Raw genomic sequence first — 21,663 nt, 5'->3', positions numbered from 1 at the left:
GAGGAATTGTAAGAAACGGAGTAACACCACCAAGCCCACCAGTAGGAGAAAGAAGAACCACACTGCCGCAACCAACCAGTACATGACTGAAGAAACTGCCAGAAATATGGCAAAATCGATCACGCTTTCATATTTTATGTGGAACAATGAGCAAGCTGTGGGGAATATTCATAAAATTTAATATGTAAGAATTCATTGTAACTGTACCATATCAATCTGCCCAAGTTTCATTTTAAAATTCTCACATATGAAAAAATCAGAATAATAAAAGAGTTGTCAATCAGAAATACACTTTTCTCACAATACTGATGCAAAATTAATTATGATGATGTATTATGCATAAGTTGTGGGTAATTAGATTTTGTCAATGATTCACATGACATTTTGCAGACTTGGCACGATACCCAAACTCCAGAGAAGTATCGGGCAGTAGCAAGTAAAAAAATTCCAACAGATACTCTCCGATACTGACATAACGACTTCTCCCACTATTTCAACACCACAATGAATGATAGATAATAATTGTTAGAGTACAGTTGATACCAGTGTTCGAAACTAGACCTCGACACTTGGGTGTCACTTGGCTCCTAATGCATTAAACATAAGACACCAAAGTTGAAAACTTAGCTGCGAAAATATGTCAATTAACGATATTTATAAATTACAATTTGTCATATAAAAATAGATGCAATGTGAGTGGAAAATTGCAGCATCTTGGAAGTTACATATTTGAGCCATTTTACATATATTTTACCAATTCTTTCCTAAATATGTACAGCCGGCAGCCGACGAGAAGATCGCTGAATGAAGGGTGACGGGGTACAGAGGGAAAGGGAGGGTCAGGTTCATTTGCAAAATTTAGGGGTGGTTGGGGGTGTTCGGGGAGAAGGAAGTCTTGTTTTCTTCTTGGCGGGTCATTGTCAAGCTGACGAGAAGAGTTCTGGCGGAAGAGCACCTCCCCCACGCGAAAGAGTGGAGTCGCCTGGCAGTACGTCACACCTCTTCTGCCAGCGCTCTTCTCGTCGGCTGCCAGCTGTAGGTACATATTTTGAAAATAAAAGTTACAAAAAAGTACAGGCTCTAGTTGACTACAGGCAAAACAAACTCGTTGAGAGAAATTAGTGACCTGCTTTGAAACTGCTTTGTATGTCGAATGCAGCTGCTACATTGTCTAGTCACAAAAAGTTGGATGCCAGACGTGGAGACTTGAAAAATTTACGTGGGTGCAAAAATCAAAAATTATAGTTGTATTCTGCAACTTCTGACCACTAATTTCAAACACTGACCAATACAGATACAGCCAATACTGTGCCTACACCAATAAAACAGGAAAACATGCATCAGCTTACCTTTATTGGTCGGAAAAGGATGAACTCTGTTTCCCTGTTGGCAAGGTAGAGCTGCATGCTCCTCTGAATGATGGGCAGTTTGCTCTTGATTTGCTTCTGGGTTTCGTTCACAACCTCAGCGACCAACTCTGGGCTGGCAAAAGGCTGGTTCCTTAGAGAAACCTTCTTTGATGGTTCGTCACTGGCCATTTTCAGAATTACTTGTGCCTGTGTACAAGAGAAAACATCAGTTGCTAAGCAAAGCTGGATAAATCCTGTAATTAAAAAAACACACATACCTACATAATAAAATCTAGAACCATGAACTGTTAGCAGTTAAGATTTAAAAAGTGTGCATTTTTATAACATTTTTTTACACTGAAATTTTGCAACTTTATTATTATGAAGCAAGTCAACATATTTTATTTCCCATGCAGTACATCAAATATTTTCGAAGCAAACTATAGTAAACGTCATGAAAACTGTCCAGTCAAGGTCACGCCATTCACATACAGTGTTGCCAATAAGCAACAATTTCAACTTTAAATAATAATTCCGAAAAAAATGTTAGGAAATAGTACTTAACGTAAAAAACATTATGAGGTATTTTTTACACTGAAATACTTTCTTGGCCATTTAGAAAAAAATAAGAACATGTTTCCGTGAAATTCACGAGGAAATTATTATTTTTTACTTCAAACTGCAAAAAATAATGGAAGCAGTGACACAAGAATAGCGAAGCATTCTTAAGGTTCATAGATGCCTACAATACACATACACAAAATGTATAAGAATGTGAAGTAAAAATGTAAAATGTTCAACGATTCGAAAAAATTTTTTGCGTTACGTAATGTAAAATATCATCACTTACTAACTCGCGTTCTATTTGATCACGTAAAAACTTTCAGCGAGAAAGTTTGCAATAAAACATTGAAATTAATTTTAAGAATAAATACAGCGTCTTTAGAGTGACATGTCAATTATATTTTGTTTTATTTGAACGGATTTTGCCACGCATCGAACTTGCGCTCTTCTGAGCACTGCCTGTGACATGTGCCCGGCTACATTTACTTACTGGGGAAACAAAATATTTCCCGCAAGTCCACATATTTGTACTTCATCCACAGTAAGAATCATCACTATCTCTCTCTATAACAGTGGCGGCATCAGGATTAATCATCTAGGGGTGCTGGGGGGAATGCGGAATCAAATTAAGGGGTTACGATCTTGAAAATAAAGACAACATGAAACAAACATGTACGGATGTTAACACCAATCAACTTTTAGAAGGTTTCCATAAATATATGCCATTGAAAGTGAATTCTATCATAGCAATTGGCAACAATTAACAACTTGCCTACCGCATCCTCCTTACTTCCCAGATTTTGCACCAAGTGATTACCACTTGTTTGGACCTCTTAAAGGACAGAAGTTCCGTTTTGATGATGTCAAAGAGACGCAGCCAACCAAAATATTTTTTTGCCGGGGCATACAAGCACTTTGTACACGATGGGAAACTTGCATTCAACGTGGAGGGGATTATGTAGAAAAATGATAACCATTTGTTTCACTTCTACTGAATACATATATTTTTACAGCACTTTTAAGGTTCATTTGACTCACCCTCGTATTATTACTTAATCTGTAATGTAAAATAAATGACTATATAAAGCCAACATCTTCAAAGTAGATTGTGTAAGGCAAGTCAGGTTTTAGCTGTGATTATTCAGACGTGCTTCATTAATAATAATAATAATAGTATAGTCTTTATTGATAGGGACTCATTGATGAACTAATGACTTTTCCTTATATTTTTTACTTTTTCAAATCCTCCGAGATTTCCAGGTTCTCCAGTTGTGTGCATGGTGGTGAGGGATGGCACGGGTGGGCTGTGATTCTAAGAATAAACCCTGATATACCAGGGTGGCCACTCTAGCACCTTGATAAAATTTAAGTATAATTCCTGGTTTTCAAGGCGAACTTTCCACTGCCTCTCACCACCCACACACAAACATACGAGTCTAAACAATATAATGTGTGTGTATGATGCCACTGGCATTTACGTTTGCCACTTCACATACTCATACTCAAAATACATCCATAAACACGTGTTTACGGGATATACTAATCTACGAAAAATTGTAAATTGTGTAAAAATTTCAAACTCAAATTTACCTAATCAACTTCAAGATATCTTCTGTCTGGCAGATTGTTCTGCAAAGGACACTAACAAAGTAGATGGATTGAAAGAATTCTGCTTTATTTTCCATGCAGTTTTTATTTTCTTCTTCGATAAAAATAAAAGATAAAATGTATTTATAGATATGCATAAATTCAAATGGATTTGGTTTAATAAAAGTTACAATTTTTCATGTCTATGGAGAAAAATTCACGCAGAATTCCCGGAGCCAATAATTCACACAATTCCTGGAATTCAAGGAATTCCCAGTGAGAAGATACTCTGTATATACGTTTCAGGAATTACACAAACATTTAAAAATTCTGGTTTGAATGTGTGAAGGAGGCAGAATTTTTAAATGTTTGTAATTAAAAATCACCACTGTCTCCTGTTGAATTCTTGAAAAGCCTTGAAGTACTTGAAAATGAGTTGTTGATTTGGTTTCTGAACTTGCATTAAACTAACTTGCCAGAAGTTGTAGGTGGGGGGTTTGAACCCTACACCCTTTAAATCCAGCCACTTGTGTAAAATTTTAAAATGTATAAAAGGAAGCTCATGAAAATGTGCTCAATCATGCATGCAATTAAAATAGAAATACGAATATTTAGAAACGTACTTTGCTAAGGAATGTTAAGAGGGGAGCAGCCATCAACTGCGTAGCGTGCCCTATGAAGGATTCGCAGGAAATCTTCAGCTGGCGGTCGACATCCTTCCTTGAATCTATCAGCTGCTCCCGTACTTGGGGAGTCCCCTCCAGAAGGAACTCCAGTAAGGCATTGTTTGTACCTAAGGCAAACAGCTGCTTCCGGTTATGAAACAACCCAAAAGCTGAAAGAAAATCAACAGACATAATCAATACTTCACAGAGTATCAATTAAATATTGGATAAAATAAGGAAACAAAAAGAAACAAGAACCATATTTTAGCTTTAAGCGCATAGATTACATTTTAACAAGCATTCTAGCACACTTTCTATGGCTTCTTCAAGCACACTTCCTATGGCTTCTTCAAGCTGAATACTCAAATCATATTTAACAATGTCTTTTATGTAGAAATTTCAGTAAAAAAATGCAGGCTTCACCAGGACTTGAATCTCTGGTACAGTATGTCATTGCTCTACCAACTGAGCTACTGAGCCAGCCCTGGCTTCACCTAATTTTTCACTGTTGCTGTTTTACCTGCATAGAGTTGCGCCAAAGATTCAAGTTTGAGTCCTGGTCAAGCCTGAATTTTATGCTGGAATTTTTACGTAATACATCTCCTGTGTATGCTAATATTAACGCAATGCCTTTTATGTGGAGTAGTTATGGTTAGAAATGTAAAAATAGAACAGGTTTGCAAAGTGGTTGTGAATGTCCATTTCAATTACAACACTGATCATGTGTGTTTCTTGGCATAACAGTTGGGCTGAAAAGTTCATCGGCTGACTCATAGATGGCGTTACTAGAACTAAATCCATGTGTTTTTTACTTAGTACTAACCTTCAAAAGATACGTGTATAAATTTCACAGCTGCCGGATAATTAGTTCGTGAGATATAGCATTGTGAGTGAAGCAGCTTTTGTTATTGTGAAAAAATGGATAAAAAAGAATTTTGTGTGTTAATAAAGCATTGCTTTTTGGCGAAAAAAATTACTGTTGAAGCCAAGGCTTGGCTTGATAAACATTATTCGGACTCTGCACCAGGAAAATCAACCGTTGAGAAGTGGTTTGCTAAATTTAAACGAGGCGAAATGAGCATCGAAGACGATGCACACAGTGGATGCCCCAAAGAGGCGGTTACCAACGAAAACATCAAAAAAGTCCACAAAATAATTTTAAATGATCGTAAAGTGAAGTTGAACGAGATAGCTGAGACTTTAAAAATATCAAAGGAACGTGTTGGACATATTGTGCATGAATATTTGAACATGCGAAAGCTGTGTGCAAAATGGGTGCCGCGCGTGCTCACAATCGATCAAAAGCAACAACGTTTTGATGATTCGGAGCAATGTTTAGCGATATTCAACCGTAATAAACACGAATTTTTCCGTCGATATATTACAATGGATGAAACATGGCTCCATAACTACACTCCAGAGTCCAATCGACAGTCAGCCGAGTGGACTGCACGTGATGAACCGAATCCAAAGCGTGGAAAGACGCAACAGTCGGCTGGCAAGGTTATGGCATCAGTATTCTGGGATGCGCATGGTATTATATTCATCGATTACCTCAAAAAGGGCCAGACCATCAACAGCGATTATTACATAGCGTTGTTGGAGCGTTTAAAGGATGAAATCATGAAAAAACGGCCCCATTTGAAGAAGAGAAAAGTGCTGTTTCATCAAGACAATGCACCGTGTCACAAATCAATGAAAACGATGGCAAAATTATATGAATTAGACTACGAATTGCTTCCCCATCCACCATATTCTCCAGATCTGGCCCCCAGTGACTTTTTCCTGTTTGCAGACCAATGCTCGCTGGAAAGAAATTTAGCACTGATGAAGAGGTAATCACCGAAACTGAGGCCTATTTTGAGGCTAAAGAGAAATCGTACTATAAAAATGGCATCGAAAAATTGTATGACCGCTATAATCGTTGTATCGCTCTCAAAGGCAACTATATTGAATAATAAAATCGAATTTTGTCAAAAAAATATTTTTTACAATGTTAGCCTACGAACTTTTCAGCCCAACTGTTACTTACATATACAAAATTCTTGAACTCCCCCCCCCCCCTTTTTTTTAACATGTATTTAATCGCTCCCTGCTTAGGTACAGTTGGAAATTAAGAAAATATATATTTTTATTCAATGAAAAACCCCTACCACAAGGCTGGTTAAGATGAAAGCTTAAGCTGGACTTTAACAAGAGATTTTGCACTTGCTTTCATTATTAATGCATGTAAAAATTAATGCTTCAGATTTCATCCTAGATCAGGATTGGCCACATTACTGTATTTAATATTTTTACAAAACTTCACCCATACAAGAATGTAATTCTTAAGAAAGAAAGTAAACAAATCTTAACTACAACTACATTCAATTTTATTTTTCCAAATATTAAATTCTATCAAATCCCAGTACACGTATATAACAATGTAATTCAATATACTGTGAAAAATAGCAAACATTCTTGACCTCAAGCATCACTTCTTGACTGGTAGACACCGTGACTTATTATTATTCTAAATATTTCATAAAATAGAAAAAAAAAACAGAAATAATACCACTCTCAACTCAAAATGATACCAATACCCTCACCAATTCCCACATATACTTAACACCATAGTAATATATTAAAGTTTTTCAGTATAGTTATTAATGTTAGACCTATACTGAAAGCTTTACTTTAAAATATTCATGGAATAACATATGTGATAGTCAAAACACTAAAATAACTGGCATCAGTGTACCCTGCTTCTTTATATTGACATGTAATTTCTTGATGTTATTAAAAATTATGTTTCTTTCAGTAAATAATGAAAAATGTACCTGCTGTTTTTACTTTGCTGAAGTCCAAACTAGTTTCTTTGATAGTAAAGTCCACCTGAAAGGGAGCAATCTGTTCTCTGAGGATCAGCAGGTGCTTGATTTGAAACAGCTCTCCATCTAATGGACTCTGAAAAACACATTGGGGAAAAAAAATAATTAAAAAAATGCAAATTAAGACTACTTAATGTGCACAAACTGAAGCCACACATAGAGAGGTCAAAACAAGAAATTTACAATAAGAACTCGAAGGCTAGGAAGTGATCGAAGTCAGTATAGGTCTGTGAAGGTCAGGAACCACTTGACGACAAGAGGTAGGGTCTGATCACATGATCACCAGTAATAGCTGCCATATGCTCACTGTAAACATGTGTGTGGAGAATGCGTACAAACATGGATGTTACAACACACAAGAAACCATCTCTCAGGAATGATACCTCATCCATGAACACCATTTTACTTGAAAAATTGGAACCATTCCCACAATCCCTTGTTACATTTGAATAGAGGTTTGTGGTAAATGTATGGCTAGGCATTATCAGCAATCATGTGCTTTGACTATCTATGGTAATCATGAAGTTCCTGATCTTCACAGACCTGTATTAACTCAGGATCACTTTCTAGCACATGGGTTCCTATTCTACATTTTTATATTTCGACCTCAATGCTTTCCTTCAGCTTGTGCACATATTTTGAATAGCTCAGTACATTAGAAACAATCTGAAGTTAACTTCCAAACACCTAATTTTGCTATGGTGCAAAATACAATAACATACGTTCTGGAAAAAAATGACTGTTTTTTTGTTTTTTTTACTTCAACATATAACTTACATCACTTTCTTTTAATAAAAAAGTTTATATCACTGAAAGCATGTGCAGCACTTCCTGTTTATTGTACACATAAATCCATCCAAAGGAGAGTTAAATTTGAACATTGTAATACAAGTTCAAATGGCATGATGAAAAAAGTTTTCTTTTTATTATTATTTCCATCTAATTGCCGTGTGTTTCTAATTAACGAAAACATTATAGCCTGATTGATTCAGAACAAAGCACGGTATCAATCACAACTGTAGCAACATTATTCTCAGAATATACAATTTTATTTAGTGACCCACATCATTTCAAATTTCACTCTGAAAAGGCAAGGCAATGAGGCCATTCCCACCCCAGCCATCTTCAGGTTAAGGATGACTGGAACCAGGTAATTTGTGCTCCAATAATGACTGACTGATTTGGTTTATTTTACTTCACTTTTCTGTCACTTTTGGCTAACCGCAATGATGAGGATGAGTGATGATATGATGAAATTGCTGAAGGGACACTTGCAAGGCCAGGATTCAAATCGGGAACACCTGGCATTGCAGAGCACTCTGCCATGAAGGTTGGCTCCACGTTCCTCTGGTTCTCACATGACGTGTTATTAGAGGCACATATTTTTGGTAAAAAAAAAAAAGCAAAATTTAGGTTCAAAAACAATCAATTTCGGGTTCGAAAGCGGTAAATAAAATAAAATTTCGCAGTTATAGCGGTGAAAAAGTGTAAAATTACATTTTAGTTTTAAAAATGGGAATATAATCCCAAATTTGATTTAAAAACTGCACTTACTACACAAAATAAACAAATCCCTTCTAATAGCACATTTATGTCATTACCAGAATATTTTGTTTATTCCTGTATAAAGGAGTCCATTTTTGCTTCTCAAATATTTACAGCAGAATTAATCAATTTTACATGAATTGAGACTTCAGAAAGTGTCACATCAGTAAATAAACTCTAAATTTCGTGTTTAAGAGTCTATTTCACATTTTGCAGTTCATTTCGCATTATTTCGTGACAAAACAGGGTAGGAAAATGCACCTAACACCTTTCAGAAACATGAAAAATTAACATTACAATGTGTTATTTCACCTTTCATGTTGTCATCAAAAATGAAATATGCATGCCTCTACGTATGAGGGGTGTACCGAAAGTAATGCAAAAGTGGGCATAACCTCTATTATTAACTGATGTAGATCGTTCACATTGCACATGTAGTTGGAGAGTGACTCTTCCCCTATACAGGTGTTTCAGAATCTTTGTCTTCCTTGTAGGTGAATAATGGATTCCAAGCAGAAGCAACGTGCTGTCATCGAGTTCTTGACGAAGGAGAATTGCAGGCTTTCCAACATCCACAGAAGGCTACAGAATGTGTACGGAGATGACACCATTGACACGAGCAATGTGCACAGGTGGATGACGAAGTTTACAGACGGGGAAACCAGTATTGAAGACAAACTGTGCAGTGGGAGACCATCAACTGTGACCACTGACACGAATCGTCAGCGAGTGGATGAGTTGATTCACATGGACAGACGTGTCACAATCCATGAGCTTGCTGAATAACTGAACTGTGGTCACAATGCCATACAGAAGATGGTGGAAAGCTTGGGGTATCGGAAAGTGTGTGCGAAGGAGGAAGAGACCGCAGAAGAATCTGAAAGCTATCCACATTCACCATGACAATGTGCTACCACACACCTCTTTGGCAACAAATCAGATGATCGGCAAATTTGGCTCATCCGTGGTCCCCCATCCACCATACAGTCCAGATCTGGTGCCCTCTGACTTCTACTTGTTTAGTCCAATGAAGAACAGTCTTCAGGGACAAGAATTTGATCACACAGGCAGGGTGAAAGTGGCTGTGAAGAAGTGGATAGAACAGTGCACACCGGACTTTTTTCAAAGAGGATTCTAGAGTTGGGTTCAACAATGGCGCAAATGCATAGCTGTAAATGGAGTCTACGTTGAGTAGCTGTACAGAGGGAGAGTCACTCCAACTACATGTGCAATTTGAACGATCTACATCAGTTAATAAAGAGGTTATGACCACTTTTGCATTACTTTCGGTACGATCCTCGTATTATAGTATGTTTGGTATGATATATCACTGTGAGACAATCAAAAGATGAAAGTACCTTTCTGCTGTTGATTGCATTGGCTGCAGATGCCACACTCTGGATACACATCGTCAGAGCTTCCTGCGACAGCCCCTGGAAGATTGCCTTATCCACACACCGATATAGACGTGACAAACACACCAAAGTCCTCCGAACTGTGGGATACCACATTCCATGTAGGTCTGCTGGAGAATCTACAAATATAACACACATACTTCACAATAATTCATGCTCAAATAAACAGTTCTTAACTCTATGCTACCAGTTAAAGAAGAACATCTACCAAGATATACAAAAGTAGGCATTCATTCTCTTCACTATCTTTGAGAAATGGACTAATATTGAATTTTTATATTATCCATACCCATGGACGTCCACAGGATTTTTTCCAGGGAGGGGCAAGGAAGGTATTTTTTTTTCCAGGGGAGGCAAACAAGGTGCATTTTCCTCAAAAATAGTGTTGTTCCCTAAAAAAACATTGCTGAAATTTGAATTTATGCTGTTCATGCAATAATTGGCACATATTATTGTGGATAAAATGAAATTATATGTGTGAAATACATACTTTTTGGTTGACTTTCATTTCCATCTGTGCCCCCCCCCCCCCCCTCCTTCCTTTTCCGGATGCCCATGTCCATACCAATTCCCACTGATACCGATGCATAGAGGCACATATTTTTGGTAAATAAAAAAGCAAAATTTCGGTACAAAAACTGAGTCAATTTCGGGTTCAAAAGCGGTAAATAAAATAAAATATCGGTGTTATAGCGGTGAAAAATTGGATGAAAGGTGGTATATAAAAATACATTTTGGTTTTAAAATTGTGAATATAATCCTAAATTTGATTTAAAAACTACACTTATTCCACAGAATTAACATTTCACTTCTAATAGCACATTTATGTAGTTATCAGAGTATTAAGTTTATTTCTGTGTAAAGGAGTCCATTTTTGCTTCTCCAATATTAACAGCACAATTAATCAATTTTCCGGGAATTGCATAACTCTCAGGATAATTCAGACCTCGGAAGGTGTCGCGTCAGTATATAAACGGTAAATTTCGTGTTTAAGAGTTAATTTCGCTTTTTGCAGTTCATTTCGCATTATTTCGAGACAAATCATGGTCACAAAATGCATCTCACACCTTTCAAAAACCTGAAAAATTAACACTACAACGTGTTTTTTCAAATTTCGTTTTTTCGTCAAAAATGAAATATGCATGCCCCTACCGATGCATGAAAAGCATAACAATTATTCAAAGAATTTATTATTATTAGTGGAATACTTTTCAACTAGTTTCCAACTAAAAGCAACAACATTTTCAGTTTTGATTCACAATATTCAAGAATTATAAAGACCAATACAGCTGAAGTGACCTTTCGAAGTTCAAATGCAAAAATTAACACTGATATGTGAAACATGAAATATGTTTGGCAAGTATTATAGATTTCTTTCTAGGTAGTTGCAGCACTCCAAATTACTATATATTAGTAGGGAAGTGTTTGGACAATATAACCAACAATTTACCTACACAATATAAAAATGGCAAACATTTCGTTCAAATTGTGAACAATTTGGTAAGTTCCTCTAAGAGTACGGTGCTTGAATTTTGAAGGTTGGCAGCATTGTACGACGCTGCCATTTAGTCATCAGAAGGCTCCACAAGCTAACTGTGTACACGTCGTACCTGGTGGATATTGTGGTGTTTGCCGTGAAGCTATCGGTAAGTGTGTTTTTTGCCTATTCACTGTAATATTGAACTCTCACATTTTAAGGGTTATGACAATAATTTATTTTTAAGTATGGTAATAAGTGTTAGTATGTATATACCACAACATTGAACATAGGACAAATGTGAGAACCACTCTCCTGCATGCTGCTTCTCCTGGCAGATGAATTCTGAACCACGTCTTGTTCCTTTAAGAGTGCACAGTGAATGGTCCTGTAAGAGGATGCACACACTCTTAAAAACAGATGCTCTAACACACTATTTGTAAACTTTTACAGAATATTTAATGTGGATGAATGTTGAATTTTTACTGTTCCAAAAATATCCCAAATGCAATTTCACCCAAAGGAAAACGACATGAGTAAAAAGTTGTATCAGGTGAAAGAGGGGTGACAGTTGTGTGTTGTATGTCTCCAACAGATATATTTACGTGCCTCCGGCCATAGTAGTCCAACTGAAAAAGGCTCAATATGAATCTCTATCAAGATGAACCTCGTCCTCTTGTTTCAGACTCTTGGTTTATGAACACAGATCTCTTTTAAAAATGGCTAGCACTTCACTAAATTTGTGAAGCCTAGTGAGGATGTCCCTGTTTCGCTCATCCTTGACAAACATATTTCACACTGCAGCCTAGAAGCAGTGCTTTTCTACAGAGAGAATTCCACCACACTGCTTCCCTGCATTCACACGCAAGCCATATGATGCAGCCACTCGATAAGGGTTTCTTTGGACCTCTGAAGACAATGTATGCAGCAGAATGTGACAAATGAATGGTTAGCAACCCTGACCGAGTGATTAGCCTAAGACAAATGTTCACAGTCTATTCGATCAGCATTCCTACAAGTTGCAACGGTGGAGAAGGCTAGAAATTCATCTCAGGCTGCTGGGATTGATCCCCTTAACCCTGACATTTTCACAGACGAAAACTATGAACTTTCCAACATAACAGGTTTTCCCAACATTCTTCAAAATGGTGGAGGTAAAGAAGTCAGTCGTAGATCTGGGCCTGAAGCTACTATGAATGAAACATCTGAAACTGTATCACCCTCAACACTTCATCCACTACCACAATTGACCCACGAAATGGGAAAGGAAAGAATTCAGAGGTTCTCACATCTTTACCGTACAAAAACTCACTTCTGGCTTCAACTTTCGGGACTTTGCAAAAACGGAACGACACAGTGACAAGTAAACCAGTGTCTACAAGGAACATCAGCACACGAGAGTTCCTTTTATCCTCGGTATTTACCCTGGTGTGTGGAACCCACAACTGAAGACTAGGTTCGGTGCTTAGGATCTGCTCAATGGTGGCACTAAGCTTGCTCCTGTTATGATGACATGGGTATATTTAAATGTGACGCCTGTTAACACTCATTTCCAGGTAAGGATAGATTGATTGATTTGCTTTACTTTATTTTGCTTTTGTGCCACTTTTTGGCTAATTTGCAAAGATGGGGATGAGGGATGATATGATGAAATTGATGAATGGACACTCACACACATCCATGCCCAGGCCAGGATTCAAACCTGGGACCCCTGATTTGTAGACTTTTATTTTTGTGGTGTTTGTGGTTTGTTCCTGTTTACTGATTTTAGTGCCGGCAAGACTATGTACCTTTTCCTACAAGATGTTTTCACATTTGTAGCAATGCATGATATTTATAATCTGCTTAACAAATGTATATGATCATATACCAATGTATAAGTTATTGAAACGCAATCAAAACCCATGTGTATATAGGATTTCTCCTGTTTTGAAGCAAGAGATGCTTGTGTTGCTTTCATACATACTTACTACCAGTTCTGGATCGTGGCTGTTCAATCTCATGCTCGGAATTGATATTGGCAACTTCCTGAGACGTGGCAGATCCTATGGAGCCAATCGAGGAACGGGACTCGGACCGAACAAGCCTCGACTGTTCCTGCAGACTCTGGGCAATGCTCTGCAAAACAAGCAACTTATCAGACTCTTCACACATTTACCAGTGAACAAAGACAGAAAACTGGTTGAAACTAAACCACAATTTTCCATATACCTTTCATCAATTGTAATGGCTTTCAACTTTTAATTTTACCATCTCCCTGCATATGTGATTTACTTTAATCCTGATTTTATTCACAGAAGACTGTGAACTGGAAATTTTTTACTCAAAAAACTTCTTGGGATGCCAGCATAATTAGAATAGAATGTTAATGTTATGCAGTGTCTAGGACTTCTACCTCTTATACCTATTCTAATACTACATTTTGAGAGCACATTGTGAGATGAACAATTTCTTTTTGGTGGTGGTGAGAATCGAACACATGGCAGATCTGTGATTTTACTACAAATTCAGTGTGCTAACCAACTACTCCATGGCACTAAAAATAACTATTGTCACTAACGTTCAGATAATTATGCTGGCATAATATATATGAAAGACACGCTGAGGGTGAGAAGTGCGGTCTTCTTCATCAAAATCAAGGAGCCAAAGAAGAAGATGATCTACATGGCTTTGACAGCTAAAATTTTACAAGGATGCTTGAGGAAGTATTAATTTTGTAAGTATACTCTAAGAGAAAATAACATAATAGAACTGTACGAAGCACATGAATGGAAAGAAAGGAAGTTGAAGAATTTACCTAGATGAAAAATGTCAAATCTCTGCTCTCATCAGTAAACACATTACACTGACGAGCGAGCATTTTCATTCTCATAGATGCATGAGTAGAGTTGAAACAATATTTCTAATAAACTCTATGTATACCTGGCTAATAATAGAAAGAACTGAAAGACAAACTGAAAGAACCACTTAAAACTGCAATGTGAGGATAAATTAATAATCTACAACACAACTTATTTCTAAAATGCACAAGTTATTCAAAATATTCATTAACAATAGTGTGTAAGTATTGCACTCTAAATATATGCATCAATTGACCAAGATATTTGCTTTAAAATATGCAAAAATTACATTAGAATATTGAATTACATGTTTTGTCATCAAAATATTAAGTGTTTCACACAAAACTTGTGCAAATTAAAGAGGAACTTCTAATTTTGCATAATTTCCATGATAATTCGACTCTGCAAAACACTTGAGAGGCATTTTTGCAGAGCCTGTGAAAGACCAAATTGCCGGAAGAGTATCGTTCAGTATCGGTAAACAAATTCTAACCGATACTTTCTGGTATTGATGTTACGTGCCTGAATGGCCGAACCCAATGATCAACATAGGGAGAATTAGTTGGCAGAAGCAACAATAGATGGTGGCGTGCCGGAAAGGTGGAAAATAAATTGACTGACGAAATTAGAGGAGACAGAAAGTGATTATATTAAACAAAACAAATGAAAGATAATGAGTATAGATTAAACAACTGTAAATATAGGATAAGAAATATAAAATAATACAGAAATTATAATGATTAATAAAATACTCATGAATTAGACATATAGGAGAGTAAGGAAGTGAAGATGTCGATTCAAATCCATGTCTTATCTCTGGCAAGGAGGAATGCCTCGTTAGGTTTTTGGTTGTTTCCCCTTGGTGGCGCTATATTGATATTTGTCGCCCCAAAGCACTACGGTTGCTCTAGCTGACTTTAGTCGCACTGGGCCATAAGTAGCGCTCTTACATTAGCGATCCTGGGTTGTCCCCTTGGTCGTTATGTAGATGGCGCTATATCCAGATTTGTCGCCCCAAAATACATCTGAGTTATGTTAGTAAAGTTCAGGCTTCAGGCCAAAGAAAAGGGGGAAACACTCACGGAAAAGAGCTCTACAGAAGAATAGAAGAAATACTTAATCGAGCTACAGAAGAATAGAAGAAATATTTGATCGATAGATGAAATAGATGATCCTTCTATAAAAGAATAGAAGAAATAGATGATCCTTCTATAGACGAATAGAAGAAATAGATGATCTTTTCTACAGGAGAACAAGAAGTATTTAATCCTGTCATAGAAGAATACAAGAAGTTAACCTTCCCCAAAGAAGAAGTTGACCACTCCATAGAAGAAAGAAGAAGAAGAAGCCAACCTCTTTCTTGGAAGAAGAATATAATTTTTGTATGGAGAATTTAAGCATATAATATTTGTAATTGTGAAGGTTTCAGAATATATATTCTCATTCTTATATCCATTGGCATATATATCTCTGCTTTCTGATTTACATGCCAAAGAAAATAACCCATAACTCTGAGATTAACCGTGGTATATAGAAGCTGTGCTAAAGTGTGAGCTACACGAAGGCACATAGCACTAATAGCACTGGTATCAGCTGATACATCGGCATCAGTATTGGCTCAGCCCTAGCATGATACTTATAAAAAAAGAAGGTGAAGAAAAACACAATGGATAGAATACACAACGCTAGGAATGTAATGCAAATATGTAAAGGTGAATATAAATGGCAGAAACATAAGCACTGGGTGCATTAAAATAATCAAGAAAGAAATAAAAAGTGAAATAGCTTACTCTCAAAATGCATGCAGCCTACGCATGCCACCACAGTGGTCCAAGTGAATGGAAAACCTGGTCAAAATCCCAAAACTTGAAGTTGTGAAAATAACTTTGATACCCTTGTAAATCGAGAATAAAAGGTCTAGTCTATTGAAAACTACCTGGTGTTACACAGTAAGTGTCGTCTTCAGTTGGCTACGAACTCTTGAAGTCTCAGGATGATGTGCTCTTTCTTAGTTTCTTATGGTAAGGGCTTTTCCACATAGCTAGTTTTATGTCTTTATAAACATTTACTGGATGCCAATTGCAGTTTGAAACTTAGATTTTGTACCTTTTAAGCTTTAATCTTAAGGAGATACTTTTGTAATCTGGTTTAATCATTCTTAATGAGCCAGAACTCAAGTTAGTGCTAAATGCCTAAAAAAATTTCCATTTTAATAATTCTCATAGAATAATAAAACTACTCAAACAAGCTCAAGTTAAGATTAAACCATCTTATGTTAGCATAATGTTTCTATTCATGATGGATGCGGTAAACACTGTTTAAAATTACTTACGTGAAATACAGAAATTTCGTATTTCTGTGTTGCACAATTTAATTTATCCAACATCGTGCTGCATGTGGCAGAGAACTCAATACTCACCCAGCCAAAGTTCGCGCATATAAGATACAGAAGATATGCCGATGACACCCTAGTCATTTACAAACAGGAAGAGGACTTAAACCATCTCCTAGCTGCCCTCAACAACATACATCGTAACATAAATTTCACTGTTGAAAGGGAAGAAAATGGCCGCCTCAACTTTCTCGACCTAAGCATCCAACGACACCAAGACAAATTAATCACATCCGTATACAGGAAATCAGGTTCGGGCACCCAGTACATCCATGCCAAATCCAACCACCCACTAAAACAGAAAGCTGGAGTATGGATGAACTTCTACGTAACAGCCTTCACACACAGCTGCACAGAAGACGACCTCCAAGATGAATAGCATGCGTAACCAAAATTGGACTAAACAAAGGTTACACTGAATGCCAGCTATCCATGTGGTGTACAAAAGCAGAAGCCCAGTTCAGACACCCACGAGATAGTGATAACCCGAACCAAAACCCCAAACCCAAATGGATCGCTTTTCCATACCACCCCACCACATCTGGCAAATTTGCCAAGGCCCTCAAAACCCTTCAACATCCGAGTGGCACACAAACCCATATCTCAAATCGGAAGAGCACTACCCAACTTCAAGACATACTACCTATCCAAACTTGCATCCCCTGGTGTATACAAGGCTGCATGTCAATGCCACAACACCTATATTGGCAGAACCATCCGCACTGTCCAAGAACGGATTGATGAACATGTGAAAGATGCCAAAAAATACACACCAAAATCAGGCCTTTCTCAACACTTCCACTCCACAAACCACACCATCACCTCCGTATCCATACTTCACCCAACTGGCTCTGTCATAGAAAACACTGTCAAAGAAACCCATGGTATCATCAAACAGAAACCAGCACTGAACCTGGACAATGGACTGACATACCCGAATTGGTACCCCATCCTCAAAAAGATCCCCGACCAGAAAAAGAAAAGATGCGGTGTGCATACTCGACACCCCTCCAGCCACATGGGGAACAGCAACTGCACCGCACCGAGCAGCACAACCCAGCCCCTTAACCACCACCCGGCAGCGCCACCTGACAACAGGAAGCAGATGATGCAAACCAGGATACATACACCAGCGCCGCCGAATGGGAGAAATTGCAACTACGGCCACCTGGGAACAAACAAAGCAGATGCCGTACCCTTAGTGAATTAAGACAGAGGATCTTCAAAATTAATAGGATTTAACTATTAAATTGTGCAACACGGAAATATGAAATTTGTAAATTTCATGTAAGTGATAATGTTTCTAGTTTAAGGATCAATTCTTGCCCTTTTTCATAAAAAGTTGTAAAATGTTATTGGATACGTGAGACATTGTTTTTCAACAATTTGGTCATCATATTTAATAGCTCGATCAACCTTGCAGCAAAACACATGCCCTTCGTATAACCAGGTTCTGGAAGCCAACAAGTGCAATCCTGAAGCAATTGATGTAACTAAATCATCCGTTGACAGAAATAACAAGAAAATATTTTCCCCCCAGAACTCCAAGGAAGTGGTGTTAGACAGAGACTCCTCAAGAAATCTGCCATGATCCTATAGGCACCATCTTATGGACTGGGCCTAGATGTCATGAAGTTTCAGATGGGAACCAAGAGAAAAAATGAGCTGCACTTCTCGCTCTATCCTTTGTTCAACATGCCAGCTTCTGTTCACAAGATATTTGTCCATGGCTCAGCGATTATTTCAGCTGCCATTCTACCAATAGGAGAAATGTCAGAGACTCAAGATGCCAGGAACAAGCATATAAATAAAGCATTACCCAGAACACCATACTTGGACCAGCTCTCAGGGAAAAAAAAGGACAAAATCCTTCCACTTGTTGAATCCAATCATCTCCACAGAGCAGTCTGGGATAGACACTTCAAAACAATGTATTAGACTTCCTTAAACGTCTCCTCCAATCACTGGCTGATGTTGAAACTGATTCAGATGGAAATGGTAAATACGTTGAACAATGCATAAGTCGTGGTTTACTGTATTGTGGGTGCAATTGGCATTAAAATATCCCTAAAAAGATAGAATATATGAAAAAAATCTGCTTTCAGAGATCACAAGACTAAAAAAATAATTTTAACCAGGTTTTCCGTGCATCTGGACCACTGCGCACTGTAACAATTTTTACAAGAGTTGATATTGTTTAAAAGTGTTGCCCATGTTTGTGGAATCAATATATTGATCCGCGGAAGAAACTTATTTATATATAAATAAAAAAATAGAGAAGGCAATTTTGCTTATTTTTCCACCATCCTTGTGAAATGGTGACTCAACAATACCTCCATCATTTGAAGCTTTTCTGGATAGGCAAGGTCCCCAGGTGCTGGTCGATAGTTGAGGATGTCTGACTGAAGGTAAAGGTGTGCTCTGAAGACCAATCTCTCTTGGACATCCTGCAGAAGCTGCCACGCCAGGCGTCCAAAAGCTTCCAATGGAGCAGCTGCCAATAGACAAAAAGAAGTGCTGAGGTAGAAGACATTGTCTAGTGAATTGAATCAGCCAGGTTCCATCATTAAACTACAGTTCTGTTGGGAGTTGGATGCTTGGTATTATTTTGTAGAATGAAGACTTAAAAAACTGAAACAAGGTGAAAGGGATACACACACCAAGGTAAATATGGCAGAAGATTGAGTGTAAGCTTCAATAAAATTTTTAGTAACAAAAAAAAGTTGGGGGATTTAAAGCTTTGAATAGTGAATATTCAAGCAGAAGCATGTCGGTCATTCCACAGAAAGTGAGCCTACTGTCGAATTCAAAATATTGATACCCAAGTTTTGACTCTTATTAAAAATTACAGAGTAGAACTTCATAAAACCAAGTTACATCAAAATGTAGCTTATTCAATTCTGCATTAAGCTATGGCAACCATTTTTTTTAAAGTACGCCTCACTTTCTGTGGAATGGCAGATGTACTCCTCCATGACTACAAACTTCAAGAAAGGGGAGAGTATGTAATATTTTGGCCCTAATAGCTTCAAAATTTCCTAGAAATTTAGCTATTCACACCTTTCACAAAAGGCAGGAGCAAACAATGTATTGACCGCGTTATTTATTATCATAAGTAGAATTATTCATCTAGTTTAACATTGTCGTAAGCATTGAAAGATGATATTTGGTGTGATGTTTCATGAGCAGAGACTTCCATTTGACTTTGGTCTCCTGCCTTACACGGTCCCCACCTCCGAACTCCATCTCAGTCTCAAGCCTCACACGGCCTCAAAACTCCATCTCGGTCTCCAGCCTCACACGGCCTCCACCTCCAAACTCCAACTTGGCCTCACATGGCCTGAGCCTCCAAGCTGAAAGTCAGCCTCCAGTCTTACATGGCCTCAGCCTCCAAACTCCAACTCAGCTTCAGCCTCCAAGCTCAAGGTCAGCCTCCAGCCTCACACACCCTCAGCCTCTGATCTCCAACTCAGCCTTGGCCTCAGCCTCGCAAGGCTCGTTGAGGCTGTGGCTGGACATCTCTGTTCATGAGAGCATATGCTCCCTACATTCAATTGTAATTTAATGAATGTTACAGGTTAGGTTATCCTATTGTTATACCTATAAAACTGTGCAAACTGCAAATAAATGTCTGATGAAGGGAGCGTGTGTGTCTCAAACATTTACTCAAAAATAGTATTTAAATGCTTGTAAAACTCGTAAAGTAAAAGAAGAATTCTACATACAACAACAACATTGGTAGAATATGTACAAAAACATGCTTTTATCTAACTATAAAATGAATATCTTGTATGTGCTTAGTGACATCAAACAGATATCTAAGCATATACATAACCAGTGCATATAGCGCTGCGCCATCAAGGCACATTTAGGAGATGTGGGGGTAAGGCCCCACACATTCTCGATCTCGGCCATTTTGGGTTGATTGACAAGACTACTTACGATTATTGTTAACATGTTCTTCCAACATCTCCAGGCGAAGGATGCTACACAATTCGGCCAGGGTTTCCAGATGGTTTATATGAATGATGAAGGGCCTCAGCACATCATACAACGTTGTGCACAAACCTTCAAGGAACCCACTTAAAACCAAAAAGAAAAGCATCTGCATTATCCTAGACAAGTAATAAATCTTACTAAACTTACAATGAAGTGTACTGTATTCAGTAAGATGTTTTCTCTATTTCAAACTTACTTATTACCGCCTCTCAACATCCACACATAAATATCTTAATATAAAGGGTGTATGTGATTCCAAAAATTGAGGAGGAGGAGGAGGAGGAGGAGGAGGAGTAGTAGTAGTAGTCGTAGTAGTAGTAGTAGTAGTAGTCGTAGTAGTAGTAGTAGTCGTCGTCGTAGTAGTAGTCGTAGTAGTAGTCGTCGTCGTAGTAGTAGTAGTAGTAGTTGTCGTAGTAGTAGTAGTAGTTGTTGTCGTAGTAGTAGTCGTCGTCGTCGTAGTAGTAGTAGTAGTAGTAGTAGTCGTCGTAGTCGTAGTCGTCGTCGTAGTAGTCGTAGTCGTAGTAGTCGTAGTCGTAGTAGTCGTCGTCGTCGTAGGAGGAGTAGTCGTCGTCGTCGTAGGAGTAGTAGTAGTCGTCGTCGTCGTAGGAGTAGTAGTAGTCGTCGTAGGAGTAGGAGTAGTAGTAGTTGTCGTAGGAGTAGGAGTAGTAGTAGTCGTCGTCGTCGTCGTCGTCGTCGTCGTCGTCGTCGTCGTCGTCGTCGTCGTCGTCGTCGTCGTCGTCGTCGTCGTAGTAGTAGTAGTAGTAGTAGTAGTAGTAGTAGTAGTAGTTGTCGTAGTAGTAGTAGTAGTTGTTGTCGTAGTAGTAGTCGTCGTCGTCGTAGTAGTAGTAGTAGTAGTAGTCGTCGTAGTCGTAGTCGTCGTCGTAGTAGTCGTAGTCGTAGTAGTCGTAGGAGGAGTAGTCGTCGTCGTCGTAGGAGGAGTAGTCGTCGTCGTCGTAGGAG

The 21,663-nt window shown here is 38.0% G+C and overlaps 1 protein-coding gene across 1 annotated transcript in view; it reads right to left on the bottom strand.

The window, feature by feature from the left end:
* Nucleotides 1-21,663, bottom strand: part of Cog3 (conserved oligomeric Golgi complex subunit 3) — a 47,106-nt gene that overhangs the window by 7,327 nt on the left and 18,116 nt on the right. Inside the window, exons 8-14 of the mRNA XM_083127294.1 lie at nt 20,647-20,786; nt 19,038-19,198; nt 13,443-13,590; nt 9,939-10,114; nt 6,985-7,111; nt 4,124-4,335; nt 1,350-1,556 (exon numbers count right to left, since the gene is read on the bottom strand). Coding sequence (XP_082983420.1) covers nt 1,350-1,556; nt 4,124-4,335; nt 6,985-7,111; nt 9,939-10,114; nt 13,443-13,590; nt 19,038-19,198; nt 20,647-20,786 — 1,171 coding nt within the window. The remainder of the gene's footprint in view (nt 1-1,349; nt 1,557-4,123; nt 4,336-6,984; nt 7,112-9,938; nt 10,115-13,442; nt 13,591-19,037; nt 19,199-20,646; nt 20,787-21,663) is intronic.

Source organism: Lepisma saccharinum, chromosome 8, assembly GCF_977018435.1.
Source record: "Lepisma saccharinum chromosome 8, izLepSacc3.1, whole genome shotgun sequence".
NCBI classification, from domain to species: Eukaryota; Metazoa; Arthropoda; class Insecta; order Zygentoma; family Lepismatidae; genus Lepisma; species Lepisma saccharinum.
This window is presented reverse-complemented; position numbering and strand designations above follow the sequence as displayed.